Source organism: Lepisma saccharinum, chromosome 11 (assembly GCF_977018435.1).
Source record: "Lepisma saccharinum chromosome 11, izLepSacc3.1, whole genome shotgun sequence".
NCBI lineage: Eukaryota > Metazoa > Arthropoda > Insecta > Zygentoma > Lepismatidae > Lepisma > Lepisma saccharinum.
In genome coordinates this window covers 6,003,487-6,021,500 of record NC_139239.1, presented here as the reverse complement: position 1 = coordinate 6,021,500, position 18,014 = coordinate 6,003,487, and the positions used below count along the sequence as shown (strand labels likewise).

At 39.8% G+C, this 18,014-nt stretch overlaps 1 protein-coding gene across 1 annotated transcript in view; it reads right to left on the bottom strand.

Annotated features, from left to right (window-relative positions):
- nAChRbeta1 (nicotinic acetylcholine receptor beta1) overlaps positions 1–16,946 on the bottom strand; it is a 373,117-nt gene extending 356,171 nt beyond the window's left edge. Inside the window, exon 1 of the mRNA XM_083130650.1 lies at positions 16,791–16,946. Coding sequence (XP_082986776.1) covers positions 16,791–16,833 — 43 coding nt within the window. The 5' untranslated portion in view covers positions 16,834–16,946. The remainder of the gene's footprint in view (positions 1–16,790) is intronic.
- Between the last annotated feature and the right edge of the window lie 1,068 nt (positions 16,947–18,014).

The following is an 18,014-nucleotide window of genomic DNA, read 5'->3' as shown; positions in this document are numbered from 1 at the left end:
TCTCATAAGTACAGTCATCGGCAATAAAAATGGGACATCTCGATCCTGAAATATTCGCTTCCTTATAAGGCGTTATGTGTGTTGCCTAACTCTACGGCGGTAGTAGAAGTTGCCATTGAACATTTGTTATTAAATCCGCTTATCGCCGTAGAGTTAGACAACACACATAACGCCTTGCATGGTAACGAGTATTTCAGGATCTAGGTGTGCTATTTTTATTGCTGGTGACTGTACATTCACCACTTCGTTCATGTTTACTCAATCTCCTCTATTCGAGGTTTTCCTTCACATTCTCTGTTTGTTCCTTACTCCTTCTATCGAACATCTGCTATTCCTGTCTATATACAGGGTGTCTCAAAAGTAATAGCGGAAACTGACACAGGTGAAAGTACACGATAATAGAAGCAAAAAAGTCTCAGTAAACATGGGTCTGGAAACGAGCCGTTTTCGAGATAATCGCAAATGTGTGATTACAAGCCGCCACTGACATAATTTTTTGTAAACGTCGTCCTAGTTGGTAAAATTCTAATAATGTGTGCGAATGTGTGGGTAAAAGCCGTCACTGACTTCATTGTCTGTAAACGTCGTCCTAGTTGGTAAAATACCAATAATATAGTATGAGAAATAAGATCTCATTGCTTTTAGTGAACATACTACTTACTTTAACAAGGAATACAGCGCTACTTTAGTATGTTCTACGTTACAATTACTGTCCACTCGTACCTGCTCAAGGAGGTGTTCAAAGTGTCGTCCTTGCATGTGGATGCAATACTGTACGCGATTCCGCATTGAGTTTCGAATTCTTTCCGGATCATTTCGGAATTGGTCACAAGCATGTACAATTCTCAGTTCCAGTTCTTCAACCGTGTCAACGGGAGTGTTGTACACCACACATTCACACACATTATTAGAATTTTACCATCTAGGACGACGCTTACAAACAATAAAGTCAGTGGCGGCATGTAATCACACATTCACGAATATCTCGAAAACGGTTCGTTTGCAGACCCATACTTAGTGAGACTTTTTTGCTTCTATTATCGTGTACTTATGAGACACCCTGTATATACAGGGTGTTTCTAAAGGTCGTTTACAACGCTTGGGAGGTGATTCCTCACACGAAAACAAGCAAAAATTCTAAGTTCCATTTTTACGACTGAGGCTTCGTTTCCGAGATAGGAGCCTCGCAAAAGGTGACAAAGTGAACGTCACACCTGACTGGGACGAATACTATAACAGATAGAGAGGCGGTTCCAAGGAAATCATAAAGGAATCGTATGTACTCAGTCCGGAAGTCACTATGAAAAGTTCACTGCACGCATGCGCAATGGAGTCCTCAAAGGAATTGGGGATTTCCAGCAAGAACAATACATGGAAAGGGTATGTAACGCAGCAAGAAAGACCGTGACAATGAGAAATGCGTTAAAGACAACACATCCCGACCTCAAACATCAAAACATGAGCACGGAACACAAAATCCGAAAAGTTGAGCACAGTTGCATACCCCAGTTACACGCGAGGAATGAACGAATCATGTCATGTGGCATACGAGAGACACACTACTCCACCAGGAGGAGGGAAAGAAAAACACAATATCAGATGATTGCGACAACGTGTATTTTTACACGCGACAACTACGTAATATCCCCCCACACACAACAAACAACAAATGCTACAATATCTTACGCACAGCCAGTCCTGTCACTGTACACCAACTGAAGATGTCACTTTCACCACACAAAGGGGGTGGGGAGCAATACCAAGAGTGTTCTCACTGAGATTGCCGAGGATAATAATCACAGACGGTTTTCAAAATGTCTGCCGTTTACTTCTACGCAGAGATGACAGCGACGAATCAAGGATTGTCGAGTACGAGCAAACAAGCCAGGTGTATCTGCTACCGTCGCGGCGGCGACGTTGATGCGAGCAACGAGGTCCTCAGCTGATGTGACAGGTGTGTCGTATACGAGGGTTTTCATTTCTCCCCAGAAGAAAAAATCGAGAGGGTTGAGATCTGGCGACCTCGGTGGCCAAGGCACAGGCTCATCCCTACCAATGAACGTATTGCGAAACACGTCATGCAGGAAATGTCGTACATTACAATCGAAATGAGCTGGTGCACCATCGTGTTGGTATCACATTTCTTGCCAAAGGTACGGTCTCCAACAGTTCAGGCAGAACCTCACTAAGAAATGCATGATACGTGCGACCATTCAGGCGAACAGGGAGAATGTATGGTCCAATTAAATGATCATGTACTATCCCGCACCACACATTCACTGAAAACCTGTGCTGGTGATGGGCCACAAAAAGTGCATGTGGGTTGTCAAAGTCCCATACATGACTGTTTCTACTATTGAAGACATCCATCCTGGTGAAAATGGCTTCATCTGTCCACAATACGTTTGCCCCGAAGTGAGGGTTTGTGTCCAGCTGATGCAACAACCATTGGCAAAACTCCATACGAGGGCGAAAGTCACGAGGTAACCGTTCTTGTACTTTCTGCAGTTTAAAAGGGTGCATTCCTTCCTCTGACAACACTCGCCACAAATTCACATGAGACGTGTTTCGTGCCCGAGCGAGCACTCGCGTACTGGTGCCAGGATGTTCTGCGACCGCTGTTAACACATCTTCTGCAAACTGATGTCTGCGTACACTTCGGGGTCTTCCAACTTCTTGCCGCGGTGGTAACACTGACCCTGTTTCACGCAGTCGACTGTCCACTACCTGAAAGAAGGTGTGAGACGGTAAACGTCTATGTGGAAAGCGTTCTCCATAAGACGCCTTGCCTCACGGCTATTACCACGTGCCTCCCCATACATGAGATGCATGTCTGCTAGCTGCTGGGTCGTATACGCAGCCATCTGTGTAATAGGGAGCTGGAACTGCAAAGTATTGTTTTTGTTTAAGACTGGCCCACTGCACAAATTGGCCGTATCACCGTACGAACACAACTGCTGATCATATCCCAGCACCTGCAACACGACTGGAACGACTGACGGAGAGAACCAACCCTTCGAGCATTTGTTGTTTGTTGTGTGTGTGTGTGGGGGGGGGGATATTACGTAGTTGTCGCGTGTAAAAAAACACGTTGTCGCAATCATCTGATATTGTGTTTTTCTTTCCCTCCTCCTGGTGGAGTAATGTGTCTCTCGTATGTCACATGACATGATTCGTTCATTCCTCGCGTGTAACTGGGGTATGCAACCGTGCTCAACTTTTCGGATTTTGTGTTCCGTGCTCATGTTTTGATGTTTGAGGTCGGGATGTGTTGTCTTTAACGCATTTCTCATTGTCACGGTCTTTCTTGCTGCGTTACATACCCTTTCCATGTATTGTTCTTGCTGGAAATCCCCAATTCCTTTGAGGACTCCATTGTGCATGCGTGCAGTGAACTTTTCATAGTGACTTCCGGACTGAGCACATACGATTCCTTTATGATTCCCTTGGAACCGCCTCTCTATCTGTTATAGTATTCGTCCCAGTCAGGTGTGACGTTCACTTTGTCACCTTTTGCGAGGCTCCTATCTCGGAAACGAAGCCTCAGTCGTAAAAATGGAACTTAGAATTTTTGCTTGTTTTCGTGTGAGGAATCACCTCCCAAGCGTTGTAAACGACCTTTAGAAACACCCTGTAGACACACACACACCTCATCCTTTAACTCTCACCTTGCATTCGCAATAGCCTGTGCTTCTTGTCAACTCCGAAATTCCAATTCTGCCACCCATTAAGCAGTAACCAACGATAGTAACGGACCGTAATTACTCCCGATGCCTTCGGGGACTGTTTCTCTGTAATTCTGCGAAAGAGCAGAAGATGTGTCATAAAGATGAATGCTCTGGAGAACGAGAGAAGCGGCGATAATTGAGATTTTGGGTGGGGGATTGGGTTGGAAGGTCGGGATGCGCCAACCCCTTCTTTTCGATTCGAATCCAATTTAATTTCCAGCCCTGTTTACATACAAGGGAATAATATCGCATCTAGCCTCTGCTGCAAGATAACTTCCTTTCCAGCTTCTTAGATGAAGATTCTAGCGTGTTGGAACTCTAGGTTCTTAAGGCTTTCCAGATGCTGCAAGATAAAGTGTTAATAAATGTAGATAAGATTTTTTTAAGTGATTCTAAACTAAATATCTATTAATTGATTTATCGGTAAATTCATAGATTAATTGAAAACACAATTTCTGTAAATAACTTATGGATTAATGCATAATTTTGGTACTTTGTTGTATTAGCACCCGGAGGAAAAAATTCCAGAGAATAAGAAGAAAGGAGAAATCAAGGGCCAGACGAAGAAACAGCGAAGGAACAAGAAGATACATATAAGCAGGAACAGATAAAGAAAGAAAAAACAAGAAAGCAAGACACACACAAACACATACACACACTCTCTTTCTCTCTCTCTCACACACACACACATACACAGAGAGAGAGAAAGAGACGGATAGAGATAGTGAGGGAGAAAAAAGAACAGAGATATAGAAGAAAGGCAGACATAGAGAGAGAGAAAGAGGTAGCAGATGATCACTATATAGGACGAATAGGGAACAATCAGACAGGAAATGTGAGGGAAGACAGAGAAAGAAGAGAACCAAGAGGTAATGAAATTAAGACAAGAAGATAGGAAGCTACAATGAAGTAAATAGACATAAAAGTTAGAAATGAAAGAGACTGAGACTTATCAATTTTCAAATTGTGATTTCTTTTTTCAGTAATATATCCCAGATGTAATATTAAGATAAACTCGATCCTAATGTCTCTCAATAAAGTCAGAGGTTTAGAAAATTACGATATGAAATATGACGAAGTCTAAGATTGTAGTGTCTATAGTTTTATTTTATATGTATGTATTTAATACTGCAATACTGTATCTCCCTATCTTGGAAGAAATGCTGTACTTGGGTTTTATACTGTGGTCATCACTTAAATAAATATTATTTCCGTTGTTTGACTCAACATACATGTTGGTATTTTGGCTCAAGTTCAGTCTATTGTACCAGATATAAAGATACGTTTCATATCTATACACATGTGTATACAGAACTGAAGTAAGAAATATACTTTATAGTATACAGATAAAACTAACTAAAACTTAAATACTGACAAGCATGTTTGAAAATTTAGAGTTTCGTGGGATAAAAATAATAAATTAAAAAAAGTAGCCACAAAAGTAATACAAATACATACAAACCCTCTATTTTTTCGTATTTAAACAAACTTCCCTCTAACTCCCGGGAACTTAACTTCCGAAGAACCACAATATTTTTTTCAATAGTTGGCAACACTAAACTGGCATAAAACATCCCAGACCAAATTGCTGCTGGATACCAGTTTTTCTTCCCAATAGACTTAAACTCAAGTTAGATAATGTTCAAAAATCATTGAAATTGTATCATTACACTTAGTAACCAACTAATAGTAACTTAATGTGTGTTCGTTGTATTTCATTCATGTAATTATTATAACTATTTAATGTGATCATATTCTTTGTGTCATATCATTCTGCAATATTAATTATAATTTTATCTATTTAAATTGAGATGTGAATATTTTATGGAAAATGTACGTAAATGACATACACCCTTAATAATAAAAATACATATAATATCAATTTACAAATGTCATAAAACAATAAATACGACTTGTTCTGGACACCAAAATGGTCTGGATAATCTCGGAGAGAAAAAAAGAGAGAGATATTAACTAAATAATATAGCTTAGTAACTGAATTTATTTATATTATATATTTTTTTCCTTTGTTTGATGTACATGCATGTAATTGTATGTTATCAATAAAAAAACAATAAAGAAAGGAAAACAAAGCGGGAGAACCGATAAATTCAGAGCAATTGACGTCCTGGTCTATTTAAAGGCAGCAGGACATAAGCGCATACCCTCGAATTTAGGCGGGTGGTGGCGGGCTGCTTCGAGGGTTCCCCCTTTTATAGTATAGTGTATACTTTATTCATAAAATTTCACTTTACTGCACGAATGTGTCTTTGGGAATACACTTATACAGGGTGTGTCATAAGTAATAGCGCAAACTGACAAAGTTGAAAGTACACGATAATAGAAGCAAAAAGGTCTCAGTAAACATGGGTCTGGAAACGAGCCGTTTTCGAGATAATTGCGAATGTGTGGTTACAGGCCGCCACTCTCTTCATTGTTTGTAAACGTCGTCCTATTTGGTAAAATACTAATAATGTGTGCGAATGTGTGGTTAGAAACCGTCACTGATTGCATTTTGTAAACACCGAGTGCTTTACTCCTTGTGCGGTCCCAGGTTTGCTCTTTGTTTACAAAACAGAACATTTCCGAGAGGAGGCGTTGCAATCAAACAGAATATTTCCGAGAGGTGACGTTGTATGGATACAATCAGTACACAGTCTAATTGTACTGTGGGAGTCACGTCAGTTGTGCTGTACTACGTAGTGAAAATGGAACCTTACAGCAACGAAGAGTATGCGGATATGCATTTCATGTATGGTTTGGCTAACGGCAATGCACGGTAGGCTGCGCGCTTGTACCAAGAAAATACCCTGCTCGAAGGCACCGCGAGAGTCGCACATTTTCAAGGGTACATCAGCGGTTCAGAAAACATTATTATTATTATTATTACTGTATTATTTGCATTTTACCAACTAGGACGACGTTTCCAAACAATGACATCAATGGCGGCTTGTAACCACACATTCGTAAAAACGGCTCGTTTGCAGAACTATGTTTACTGACTATGACCTAACTTATGATACACCCTGTATGCACTGATCTAGCACAGTCCATGTTTAACTATATATATTTAAACTGATACATATACAGCACTTTACAAGTAATGTTATTATAAGCATATGCATGTATTTACCTTCAAAAAGAGTCCTAGTGTGTTTGGGAAAAGGTACATAAGTCAGAAACTGCAATTTTCTGTTTCTTTCATTTAAAACACACTGAATCAATTAATGCAAGAATTGTAAGTATAATTTTATATTTGGCATGTGTGCAAAAATTCTGAAAATTGATGATCCAAGATGTATAATGTCTGTAATGTTTGCTATTAAAATAATACACATAAATAACTTTCTGCTGTAAAATTGTTTTTTTTTTTTACTTAGATGCTTCTTACCGAAATGCCTAGAGTTCTTCCTTGCAAATATATGTATTCCAGGTTTTCAGCTAAATTTGGCAACCCAATCAACATCCCAGAGGAGCAGAAATATGCTTGAATTCTCACGCTAGTTCTGCTGCTTGAATACATACACCCTTCGAAGTTTCTCAAAACCTCCTTTTAACTTACTTACAGGACACGTCCCTTTAGAGTACGATAACAGGAAGGCTTCATTCAATTAACTTCCATCGTATCCTTCGGGTTATGTGTTCACCACCTTCGTGGAAGCCTAGCGGGTTGCCTAATCTAAGTTTCTTGCTCCTGCTATGGGTCATTGGTTGCTCCTCTCTCTCCACCTGCCGCCCCAACTCAATCTTCGCTTCCTCTATAGTCTTTCCCTTCAACTTTCAATCGAATCTGTCGGTCAAGGATTCTGTGTGGGCGAGAGTTGGAGAAAGCAGAGAAGAGAGGAAGAGAAAGTATATAGATTTCTTTTCTCCCCTTCCTCACGTGCGGGTTGAGCAACATCTAAAACCTGAACGCACCGAAAGATGTCGTTGGACGTGAAAACTAATTTTTCTCCTCACGGATGCTGGGATAACTACATTTGAAAGAAGATCAAGTAATTTTCTTATTTCTTGGCTTGAGATAAACAAAAAGGCAAATTTCTTCGAAAATGTTTTGATTTCACGTCATGCAGCGTTGAGAAAACGTGGAAGTGAAGCGCTTCATATTTTTTTAGCCCTTGAGAGTACAAGATTGAACTGGTCCTTTGCATGGCACGTTTTGTCGACCTAAGTGCCTGATTGGTAGACCTCGGATTTTTAGGTTCTAAACAGTGTGATTTTAGGTTCGTAAAATAGGCTCTAAAATAGGTTCGAAAAATCCTAAAATAGGTTCAAAAACTTAAAATAGTTCAAAATTCCTGAAAAATGCTGATTAGGTATAGTCACCGGCAATAAAAATGGGACCCCTCGTATATCCTGAAATACGCACTATCTTGCATAACGTTATGTGTGTTGCCTAATGCTACGACGATGGCAGAACTTACCATTGGAAATTTGCTATTAAAATCCACTGCTCGCCGTATAGTTAGGCGACAATCTATTTCCGTGTTATCCACAGTAAAACTCCGCAATTTTGTCTGTGCGAATCATCTTATATGCTGAAAATAATTTTCCAACAAAAACATAGTCAGTGGTGCAAACTTCAATGTTGAAATGTTAGTTTGCAAGGCGTAAATGCCACAAAGCCCCGAAGTGACGCGAAAGTGAGCAAGACCACACAGATCAGACCACTTTGTATTGTACAGGTAACAGACATTTTGCTTTGTTTAGAGCTTTGAAAAATCACCATGGACTTGCAGGAAGGGAAATCGACAGAGAGTACGTTTCAAACACGTTCGTCATTGAATTTCTTCGTGACCAAATAAATAAAATGCCTCTGTTGACATGAAAATCCTCTAAAACCTTTAAAAATATAAAAAAAAACTAAAAAAGGGCTTGATTTAGGCGCATAAACCTAAAATAGGTTCTAACAAGCAAAATAGGTTATTTTAGGCACTATAAAACTTCATTAGTTGTTGCGTTTTTTAATTAAATGCTGACAGAACGTATTATTTCTTGCATACCTGTAAAAAAAAATAGGTTAAAAACCTAAAAATCCTAGGTCTACTGATTGGTCATCAGGGGTCATGGGTTCAAATCCCAGCCTTGTTTTTTGTGAGTGTCCCTTCATCAATTTCATCATATCACTCATCCTCATCGTCGCGATTAGCCAAAAGTGGAAGAAAATCAACGTAAAATAAACCAAATCATCAATCAATCAATAAAATCATAGCACGTTTTAAGTCCTATAAGTACAGACAGAAAAATAATTACCTGTGCCACGGGACCTAGAATTTCGTAACGTCTTAAAGCCTGTTGTTTATGCAACCCAAATAACAACATATTCGCTTAAGTTTGCCTGGTAGATATGAGTTCTCGGGAACGATTGAGCTTTGATAGCACGAGTCACATGACTCATGCCCCAGTCACAACAACCAACAACTGGGTGCTACGTGGCCTCAAGAAGAACATTTCAGGAACTGGTTTCTTAACAAGAGGTACTCGTAAGGAAATATTGTTTCGAGTGATATTTGAGTCATTGTCAGGAAGGTTCACTGAAATGATGGTTCTCTTCACAGACCAGATGCTTTGGTTTGAGTTGATGTTTTTAGTCCACTTTATGCACAGTAAGGCTAATCGGGACTGGACCTACAGTTTAAAGTGGGATCCGAACCACTTGTGCCTCCACCGGGTATCGAACCCGGGACCCCTTGATTACAAGGCAATTACGCTACCACTGCGCTGTGGAGGAGGCCCTCACAGACCAGATGCTACACGCTAATTCTTTAAGTCTAGGTTATGCACTGGACCTACAGATTAAAGTGGGATCCGAACCAAATGTTCCTCTATCTGATATAGAATCGGAAGCCTTTGATTACATGGCGAAGACGTTACCACTACGCCATCGGAGAGGCAATGGAACGCCTTGAGAAAGAGACGAGCGAAAATTGCTACATGACAAATGGTGTAAACTTTCAAAATAAGACAATATTTTGTGCTCACAGGTTCGAACCGTGGGAGAGGCATATTGTTTTTGGTCCCATCGTCCATTTCAGGAGTTTATAATTCTTCCTCACCGACACGGTTAACGCGAGTGGTAGAAGAAAATCGAAGTAAATAACTGAAACAGAAATAATAGGAAAAATCGAAACAAATTTCATTTATAATATTCTTCAGTCACTTCAGTCGCATTTACGAATGCTACCATTATAGAGAGCCGTGGGGTCTTCCTTGTCTTTTCCCCTTCCTTTGTGCTCTTGCTTTCCTCTGCCACGATTTGTCTAATGCTAACTAATGCGAATTTAATTAAAACATCCAAACACCGAAACAAAATCACCAACCAACATTTCAATTGTTTTCGAATCAGAAAACAATTGAGATGCTGTAAATTGACGTAAGATTCAGTAAGAAAGTGAGAATCTGGAACGGTATAGAATTAAATCGGTAGAGATGTTCGATTTGATTGGATGCTTGTTATTTAGTGTCGCTATTGTTTCACTTCTGGCAAATAGCGACGATGAAGATGAGTGATGATATGATTAAATTGATGAAGGGACAGTCACCAAGAACAATCATGCCCAAGTCGAGATTCGAACCAGCGTCCCATGTTGTCGTAGCGCGCTGTGCTAACCACTCCTTCATGAAGTGGACATTATACCATATTTTGTGTGGTCAATTCGGATCAATCAATGGAATGACTAGGCATGATTAATAAATTCATATCGTAATATCACGTCATACTATTCGGCACGAAGTAACATCAGAGACATTCAATCTTGCATTTCTGCCTTTCAACTAATTCTTCGACTTCAGGTTAATCACAACAATAAGATAAATTATGAAGAAAATGATAATTAATGTGGGATATTGACGAATTGCCTGACACAAACAACCTTAAGCAGGCTCGCTGGGCAAGCTCATTAAGTGCTCGACAGTGCGGACAGGCTTGTGGAGAAGGAGCAAAACTGAAAGCCCGCAAAGTGGACGTACGGTATTGGCATCGCCGTTGATAAGCCTAAACAAGATGATAGTGGAACCTCCAATGAAGGCAGATTATTTACAATCCTAAAAAAGTCAGTCAAAATTATAGGCATCAACGAGGTATTAATCAAACGATACAGGCTATTTTGTAAACTCTATAATCAAGTCACCGTATTTACGTCCAACCTTAGTTCACCAACCCCGAGAATTGAACTCGAGTCCCCTCTTGGCAGTCAGAAGCCCTACAGACTGGACCATTTGGTCGAGTCTTCATGTCAATAAGCACAGGATTTAAATGATTTTTTGTGATATTGCAAACTGCCGTTATTGTCACTACATGAGCATAGGACATTCTTTGTACACATGAAGTTACTTTATTATTTGCACAGTCATCATGTGAATAACCGCAGAAGTTTTAAAAAATTATCTTTTTTATGTATTATATTCTGTTATTAGAAATATTGACAGCATAAAGTATTTCTATTCACCAATTCATATTTTTGTTCCCATTTTCAGAATTCTGGTCCACTGTGCAGTGGTGTGATTTTTAAAACTGGTGCGATTTAGGCAGCTTTCCCCTAATAAAAGAAATCAAAACATAAATCAAAGACAGAATAAAATGTGCATGCAGTTTCTAAAATACAATCTCGGCGACGACATTACTGTAACCTTATTTTAATTTACATTATTTTAATGCAATTACGAAGCTGCTTCAAATTTGCTTGTTAACTTACGTCCCCTACCCGAGTTTTATTTTGACTGCATAACCATGAGTTTTTTTTATTTTGCTGTGAAGTTGTAATCCAATTTCCTCTTTCAATATTTTTAGATGTAAAGTGCAGTGTAACTAATGTTCTTCCTATTTATATTTACTAAAATGAACACACTACGTGCGCATGCGCCTGTTGTGATCGAAATAAATAAATAAAATGTAAAATCGAAATGCTTAGTGGGTACATCACGTACTGGTGATTTACTAATTTCAACTAACGAAGCTAATGGAAAAGCAATTAAATACTATTGCACTGTTTACCATTGATTCAAGTTAGAAATTTTGGAAAATAAAATTGTACTAAAATGCACAAATTATTATGAAGGGTGGAAAATACTTTGCAATAAAATCTGCAAAATCAAATCCTGAACATGACGCAATCAGGCTACAACCGTGAAACAAATGCCAAATAACAACAACATCTGGTTTTATGAAGGGAAACTAACTGCTATTATGCTTATTATCGTCTTCAAGATCCTGAGAGAAATATGACGTTACTCCAACTTCAAGATTGTTAGTGATGAACGCAGAAAGGGACACGGTTTAACAAACATTTTCAGAAGAGATTGGGCTGTATTGTGAATTGAAATTAATACATCTCTGCTCGTTATTTTTGAGCTTTGAGCCGTAAAAATCCCAGAGAAAATGTGCGTCAGGATTGGTGAGTTGGCTTTTTAATTACAGAGTTTGTAACACTAGAATACAACAAGTGTAAATTTTCTGGTGACGCTATCGTGTCGTGAATAGTGTTAAAGAAAATTGTACGAAGTTTGTTTTAAAGCTACCTTATGCACAGGTGGACTAATTTGACCTGGACTTACAGTTTAAAGCGGCAGAAGAACCAATATATGAATCACCGGGCATCGACTCCGGTAACTCTTGATCACAAGGCGACGACATTCCCAGTATACTATCGGTGAAACCCCAAAAAATTGCACCGTCATGCACTTTTGACAGCAGTTAAGTGGCGAAACAAGAAGCCTTCCATAAATTCATTTTTTAAATTTCTATCTCAACAATAAATAACAAACATAGAGAATGATGTTAAATACTCGTTTATAATAAGATGGCTCCGCCGACCATCGTGGCTTAGTGGTTTTCCCAGCGCGCTACAATACCAGGAGTCCCGGGTTCGAATCCCGGCCTGCGCATGGGCGTCCTTTGTGAGCGTCCATTCATCAATTTGATCATATCATCATTCATCCTCATCTTTGAGATTATCCAAAAGTGGAAGAAAAGCGAAGTAAATATAAAAATGAATTTAAATCAGGAGAAAATTCGTTCTACGATATATAAATAACATTTTCTATCCGTTTTATCATCATTACTCTGGTCATTGTGCCTAAAGGGATGTGGAACGGATGTCAAATAACAATGCAGCAATACAGGATAGGTCGCTACTGCATTTATTTCCAGGATTTTTGTAAAGGAGATACGTCTGAATATATGCAATGTCTTCTTTTTGTAGTAGTTGCGCATATAATTACCATTTCTTACATGTAACATTATTACTTTTTTTTTTAGAATGATGAGCCAGAGAGATGGGTTATGTCCCCTCCAGCCCCTATTGGGCACGCCAGAGAGAAGACCTTTGCTAGGCTCGGAGGATTGGAGTCGTAACGGATGCTACGAACAGAGTGCTCAGTTTCCAATTCTGAAGAAGAATTCGTCCCAGTTGACTATTCATTATCATCGTCGCGATTAACCTAAGAGGAAGAAGAGCGACGAAAACTAATACAAATAGAGCAAAGTTTCTGAAGGGGTGTAAAGGTAACCTATTTGGAATTCAAATGTCGATCTCATTATACAAGTACTTTATACCGCCCTTTTGAATCTTAATGAGGCTCTGGCGGCTGAACCCAACCCTCTAGGGCAGGGGTCTTCAACTCGTCAGACAGTGCGGGCCACATTAATAATTGCAATGATGTTGGCGGGCCACGAAGCAACACTACGGTATTGAGAACTGTAAGATGGTGCCATCTACCATATTTACTTAATCCGGTTTTTATGTTAAATACTTAATTTTTCAAATAGCCACGGACCACGCCAAAGGGCTCTGCGGGCCACCTCTGGCCCGCGGGCCATGGGTTGAAGACACCTGCACTAGGGGGTTGCATTCTGTGTCCACGGATATTTGTGAATCTCTCTGCATCCAATCAACATTCAGTCTTATGGTCTCGGTTATAAGAGAAAATGAGAGAAAACAGACGTTTATAAAACGAACCATAAAACACATATTTTGCCAGATTAACGCTTCTAACTGCAATCACAGTATTGTGCAGTGGTATGCCACCTTTCGCATAATCATGGAACACGGAATCCAACATTTTCTTCCACACAAGCTTGCCTACCAGTGTTGGCAGTAACTGTATGTAATTTGATAGCGCGAGGGGTGTTGTGGTTCAAAAGGCAAATGCGAGAAACAAGTGTTTTGGTAAACAGCAACCAAGCAGTGGAGAAACATTCGGTATGAATTTACAATACCGGAAGTATCGCCAATTGCTTTCACATTCGGCATACTCACTAATTTTGGCCTCGTAATCACGAATCTCCAGTTAAAATTTGGCGGTCACGTCTACAAATTGCAAAATAACCTTGTCAATTACCGCTATGATTCTCCATACACTAACATGGAAACGATATGAAGACGTCTTCCTTTCCGCACAACGGTCTTGCGACCAACGTTGCTCAAGTGTTTTGCAATAGGTGAGAGCGTTGATTTGCATGAGAGAAAATGGCATCTTGCGTAAAGGTGGAAAACATGTTTGCCCCACGAACCATTCACGGTTAGGTTAGGTTAGGTTAGGCAAGCATAGTTACAATTAAGGGCCATCATAAACATAGTTTTGAAACGCTAATCATTGCTAAAAATAGTTGTTTTCTTAATAAATCAAGGGTGTTTACTCCGTTCACGGACCCACTTTTTTCAACTTATTTTTGCAATTTCTAGATGTGACCGCCAACTTTTAACTGCAGATTCGTGATTACGAGGCCAAAATTAGTGACTATGCGGAATTTTAAAGTAATTGAAGATACTTCTGGTATTGTAAATTCGCTCCAAACATTCACAGTTTTGTAAAAATATCCTGTATGTATGCTTGTCAGTCGAAGTCAAAAGCAATCCCAAATTTATTTTGCGATTTCTGAGTAGGAAACACTGCTTCTACTGCAAGCAAGCACTCGTGGCATTGACCTTGACAGTATGTCCTGTTAGGCGTGAAGGCAGCTGCTCAACGTTTTGATTTTGATTTGATTTAGTTTATTTTACTTCGCGTTTTGTGCCTCTTGGCTAATTTGCGAAGATGGGGATGAGTGATGAAATGATGAAATTGATGAATGGACATTCACAAACAACCAATCCCGACCGGGATTCGAACCCGGGACCCTTGGCGTCGCAGCGCGATGTGCTAACCACTCGGCCACAGGGTCGGGCAGCTGCTCAACGAGACCAACACCCACAGAAGCTATGAAATGCGTCTACATAAAAAGTACACCTAGTGGTGAGCACAAACAATGAAATAGAATAGTAAGAATTAGTAGCGTGTGAATTACAGGAATATTTTTTATCGCCCTAAGAAAATTGAATTAAATGCATATACGAAGAGCTATGCAATACACACAACTGAGAAATCATTCGTTTCATTAATGGTCCAGTCACTAAAGATTTCGCTGCCGAAAAGAATGCATCCTTATGTATAAAAGGAGGACATCCATTCTCCAACTGCCGTCTGTCTTTTCTTGGCGTTTACTATTAATATTATTGGAGCATCGGGTCTGGCTCATGACTCCTGTGTGTACTATGCAATGGGAGTATGTTTTTGGCCAATGATCTTTCTCCTTCTGCTTGTGTGGCTGGCGGAGTAATTTTTCAGTTGTTTCTAAGTGAGTTATTGTTTAGGCATTACATGGATATGTCTAGCTGCAGGGCGTCTGGCGATGATGTGCACTGTTGGGTTAGCATGATTTGGTATGTCTTGTCAGAACTTATGAATGATGTATCTTAGTGCTCTGCTTAGACCTCTTTTGCTTGTTTCTTGTAGGTGTTGTCTGAAGGTTAGCAAACTCACCGAACATGTATTAAAGTGTTCACAAGAAACTTGTTGGTAGGTTAAATAGAAATTAAGTTTGAATTGTTGCTTTAAGTCCATTTTATGCACAGAGAGGCTAATCGGGACTGAAGCTACAGTTTGAAGTGAGATCCGAACCACTGTGCCATGTGTCTCCACGAACCCGGAAATTAAGTTTGAACTTGGCAATATAAATTTGGTCAAGTTTTCGTTGTTACTAGTTCGATAGCTTTTCTTGTGTACGAGTTTGGGTTTTCTTAGAATGTAAATACACTGTTTCTAAATTACGTGTAAATGTCATAAGATTTAACGACTTGGATTAGAACCAAGGTACTTATACCCGCAAGGCAATAGTTTAATTTAAGACTAGTAAATTTCTTATATCGGACAAACGGATTTCTTCAAATTTACAGGAGAAATTACTTACCGAATGCAGTTTCTTTATACTTGTGGAAGTTCGGGGGAGTGTTTTCTCGCATCGTTCATTGGATTTTGCCGGTAAATCATCTATTTTTCGATATAAATGTGTGACCGATGAACGAAAGCTGTTGCATCCATTTCCTTCCAGCCGGACGTTGCCTATGTGTGATGACGTAATCACGGGTCAGTGTTTCCAAACACGTGTTTTTGTAACTGAAGAAGGTACGTTTCCGAAAATTGTTTGTGGGGCTATATGTCAATGGTTCGTGGGGCTATGCGAGAATGGTGTGTGGGGCAAGGCATTTTTTTCTAAACCAATTTTTAACTATTGTAACCTAGCCTTACCGGGAATAGTTCGTGGGGCTATGTATGAATGGTTCGTGGGGCAATGTGTCAATGGTTTGTGGGGCTATGCGTCAATGGTTTGCGTCAATCTACGTAGGTTTTTTTGGGTGCAGTGGGGTGGAAACACTGCATGCCGAGTACGGTAGTGAAACTGTGACCGCCATTTTGCGTGTTACCGAAGGCAAAAAGAAACGAAGAAAACTTACTCGATATGTCGCAAATAGAGCTTATTTCCGTGAAATAAGCGAAATGCCACCTTCAACAATGTTTCTCAATGCAGAATACGTAAGTACGAATATTCAAATTAAATGAAGTAGCAAATTTCAGCCGTTTGTCCGATATAAGAAATTTACCACTTAGGTCCCAAAATTAAATCACAAATACGCCACTGAGTGGGTGTCACCCCACAGAACAAAAAGCTTCATTAGCACAGAGGGAATTTCAGGATATCCACGACACAAGACAGTTCAACACGACAACAAGAAAGAAAGTACTCACCCCACCCCTCGAAAACAGGTTTGTAGAACTGCTGCGCGAACATCGTTCGTTTTGAAGACGTCCTTTGGGCACGTTGCTTTCACCTCCTCGACCGAACACAAAACACACCACCTTCATTCACTGCGTTTAAATATTGACCACATGACCATTCCTAGCCAGCGTTCACGATATGGTGATACGAACTTAGGAGTCTCGAATACAGAATAAGGTATAAGCTTTCATTTTGAATAGGTAGAGGAACTTGACTCTAAAAAAGGTAAAATACGATAAAGTTGCACTACACTCTCACTTTTTCCTCCTCCCAACTGGAACACGAAAACAGCCACTTCAACACTGGCCACACGAGGTACTGCAGAACACAACCTTCAAGCACAAGGACTCCGCAACGCTTTTAATCCACAACGCCACCTGTCCAGTTAACTGCACTTTTTGACTCTTTGAACTCACGTGTTTAGCTGGTTACACGTGCAACACCGAATCGTCTACTTCGCTGATCTGGTATCACGTAGTGTATTTGTTGTCTACACCGTTTGCTCTAGGTTTTGGAGCTCTGTACGGTGTGCATGCTCACGTGGTCCGTGCTAACCAATGAATGAACGTTAAAAGCAGCAGACAGGCATTTGTTGAATCTTTTGTACACCGCTACCCTTGCGTACGGCGTCCACAAAGTTGAACACTATTTCCTTGCATCAAGCTGACACTGGGATACACTTACGCCAACTAGACGGAGTCCATATAGCACAAACAACGTGGATCAAAATTTAGTCAGCTGTATGTGTCGCTCGAACTGGGTTATTTTGTCAATAGCGTGCATCGTGTTGCCTCGGTCTGTTGTTCTCGCATGTACATTGAATGCTTTCTTCAGACTGTGTCGGTTAACCCTTCTGTGTGCAGCCCGCTCGTTGCATGTCGTTTGCCGCGTCGATCTGAGAGCTTCCTAAAACTGTATTTATTTACATATTTTTTCTTGTTGGTTGGAGGGCGCGGTAGGGACGTTGACGGGTTTCCTATTTGTTTGTTGAGAGATTAACAAACTTTTATTGACTAATTTTGTGTATTTAGTAGGTATAAATTTTTAAATGTTTAAATAAAAATTAATAGAATATTAAGAACATATGCAATATTTTGAAAATTGATCGACATAAAAAAAAAATTGAGATGATATCGTATTTTTGGTGGAAAGAAGTCGATCATGTTTATGTTCAGTACATGTCAAAGTTTATT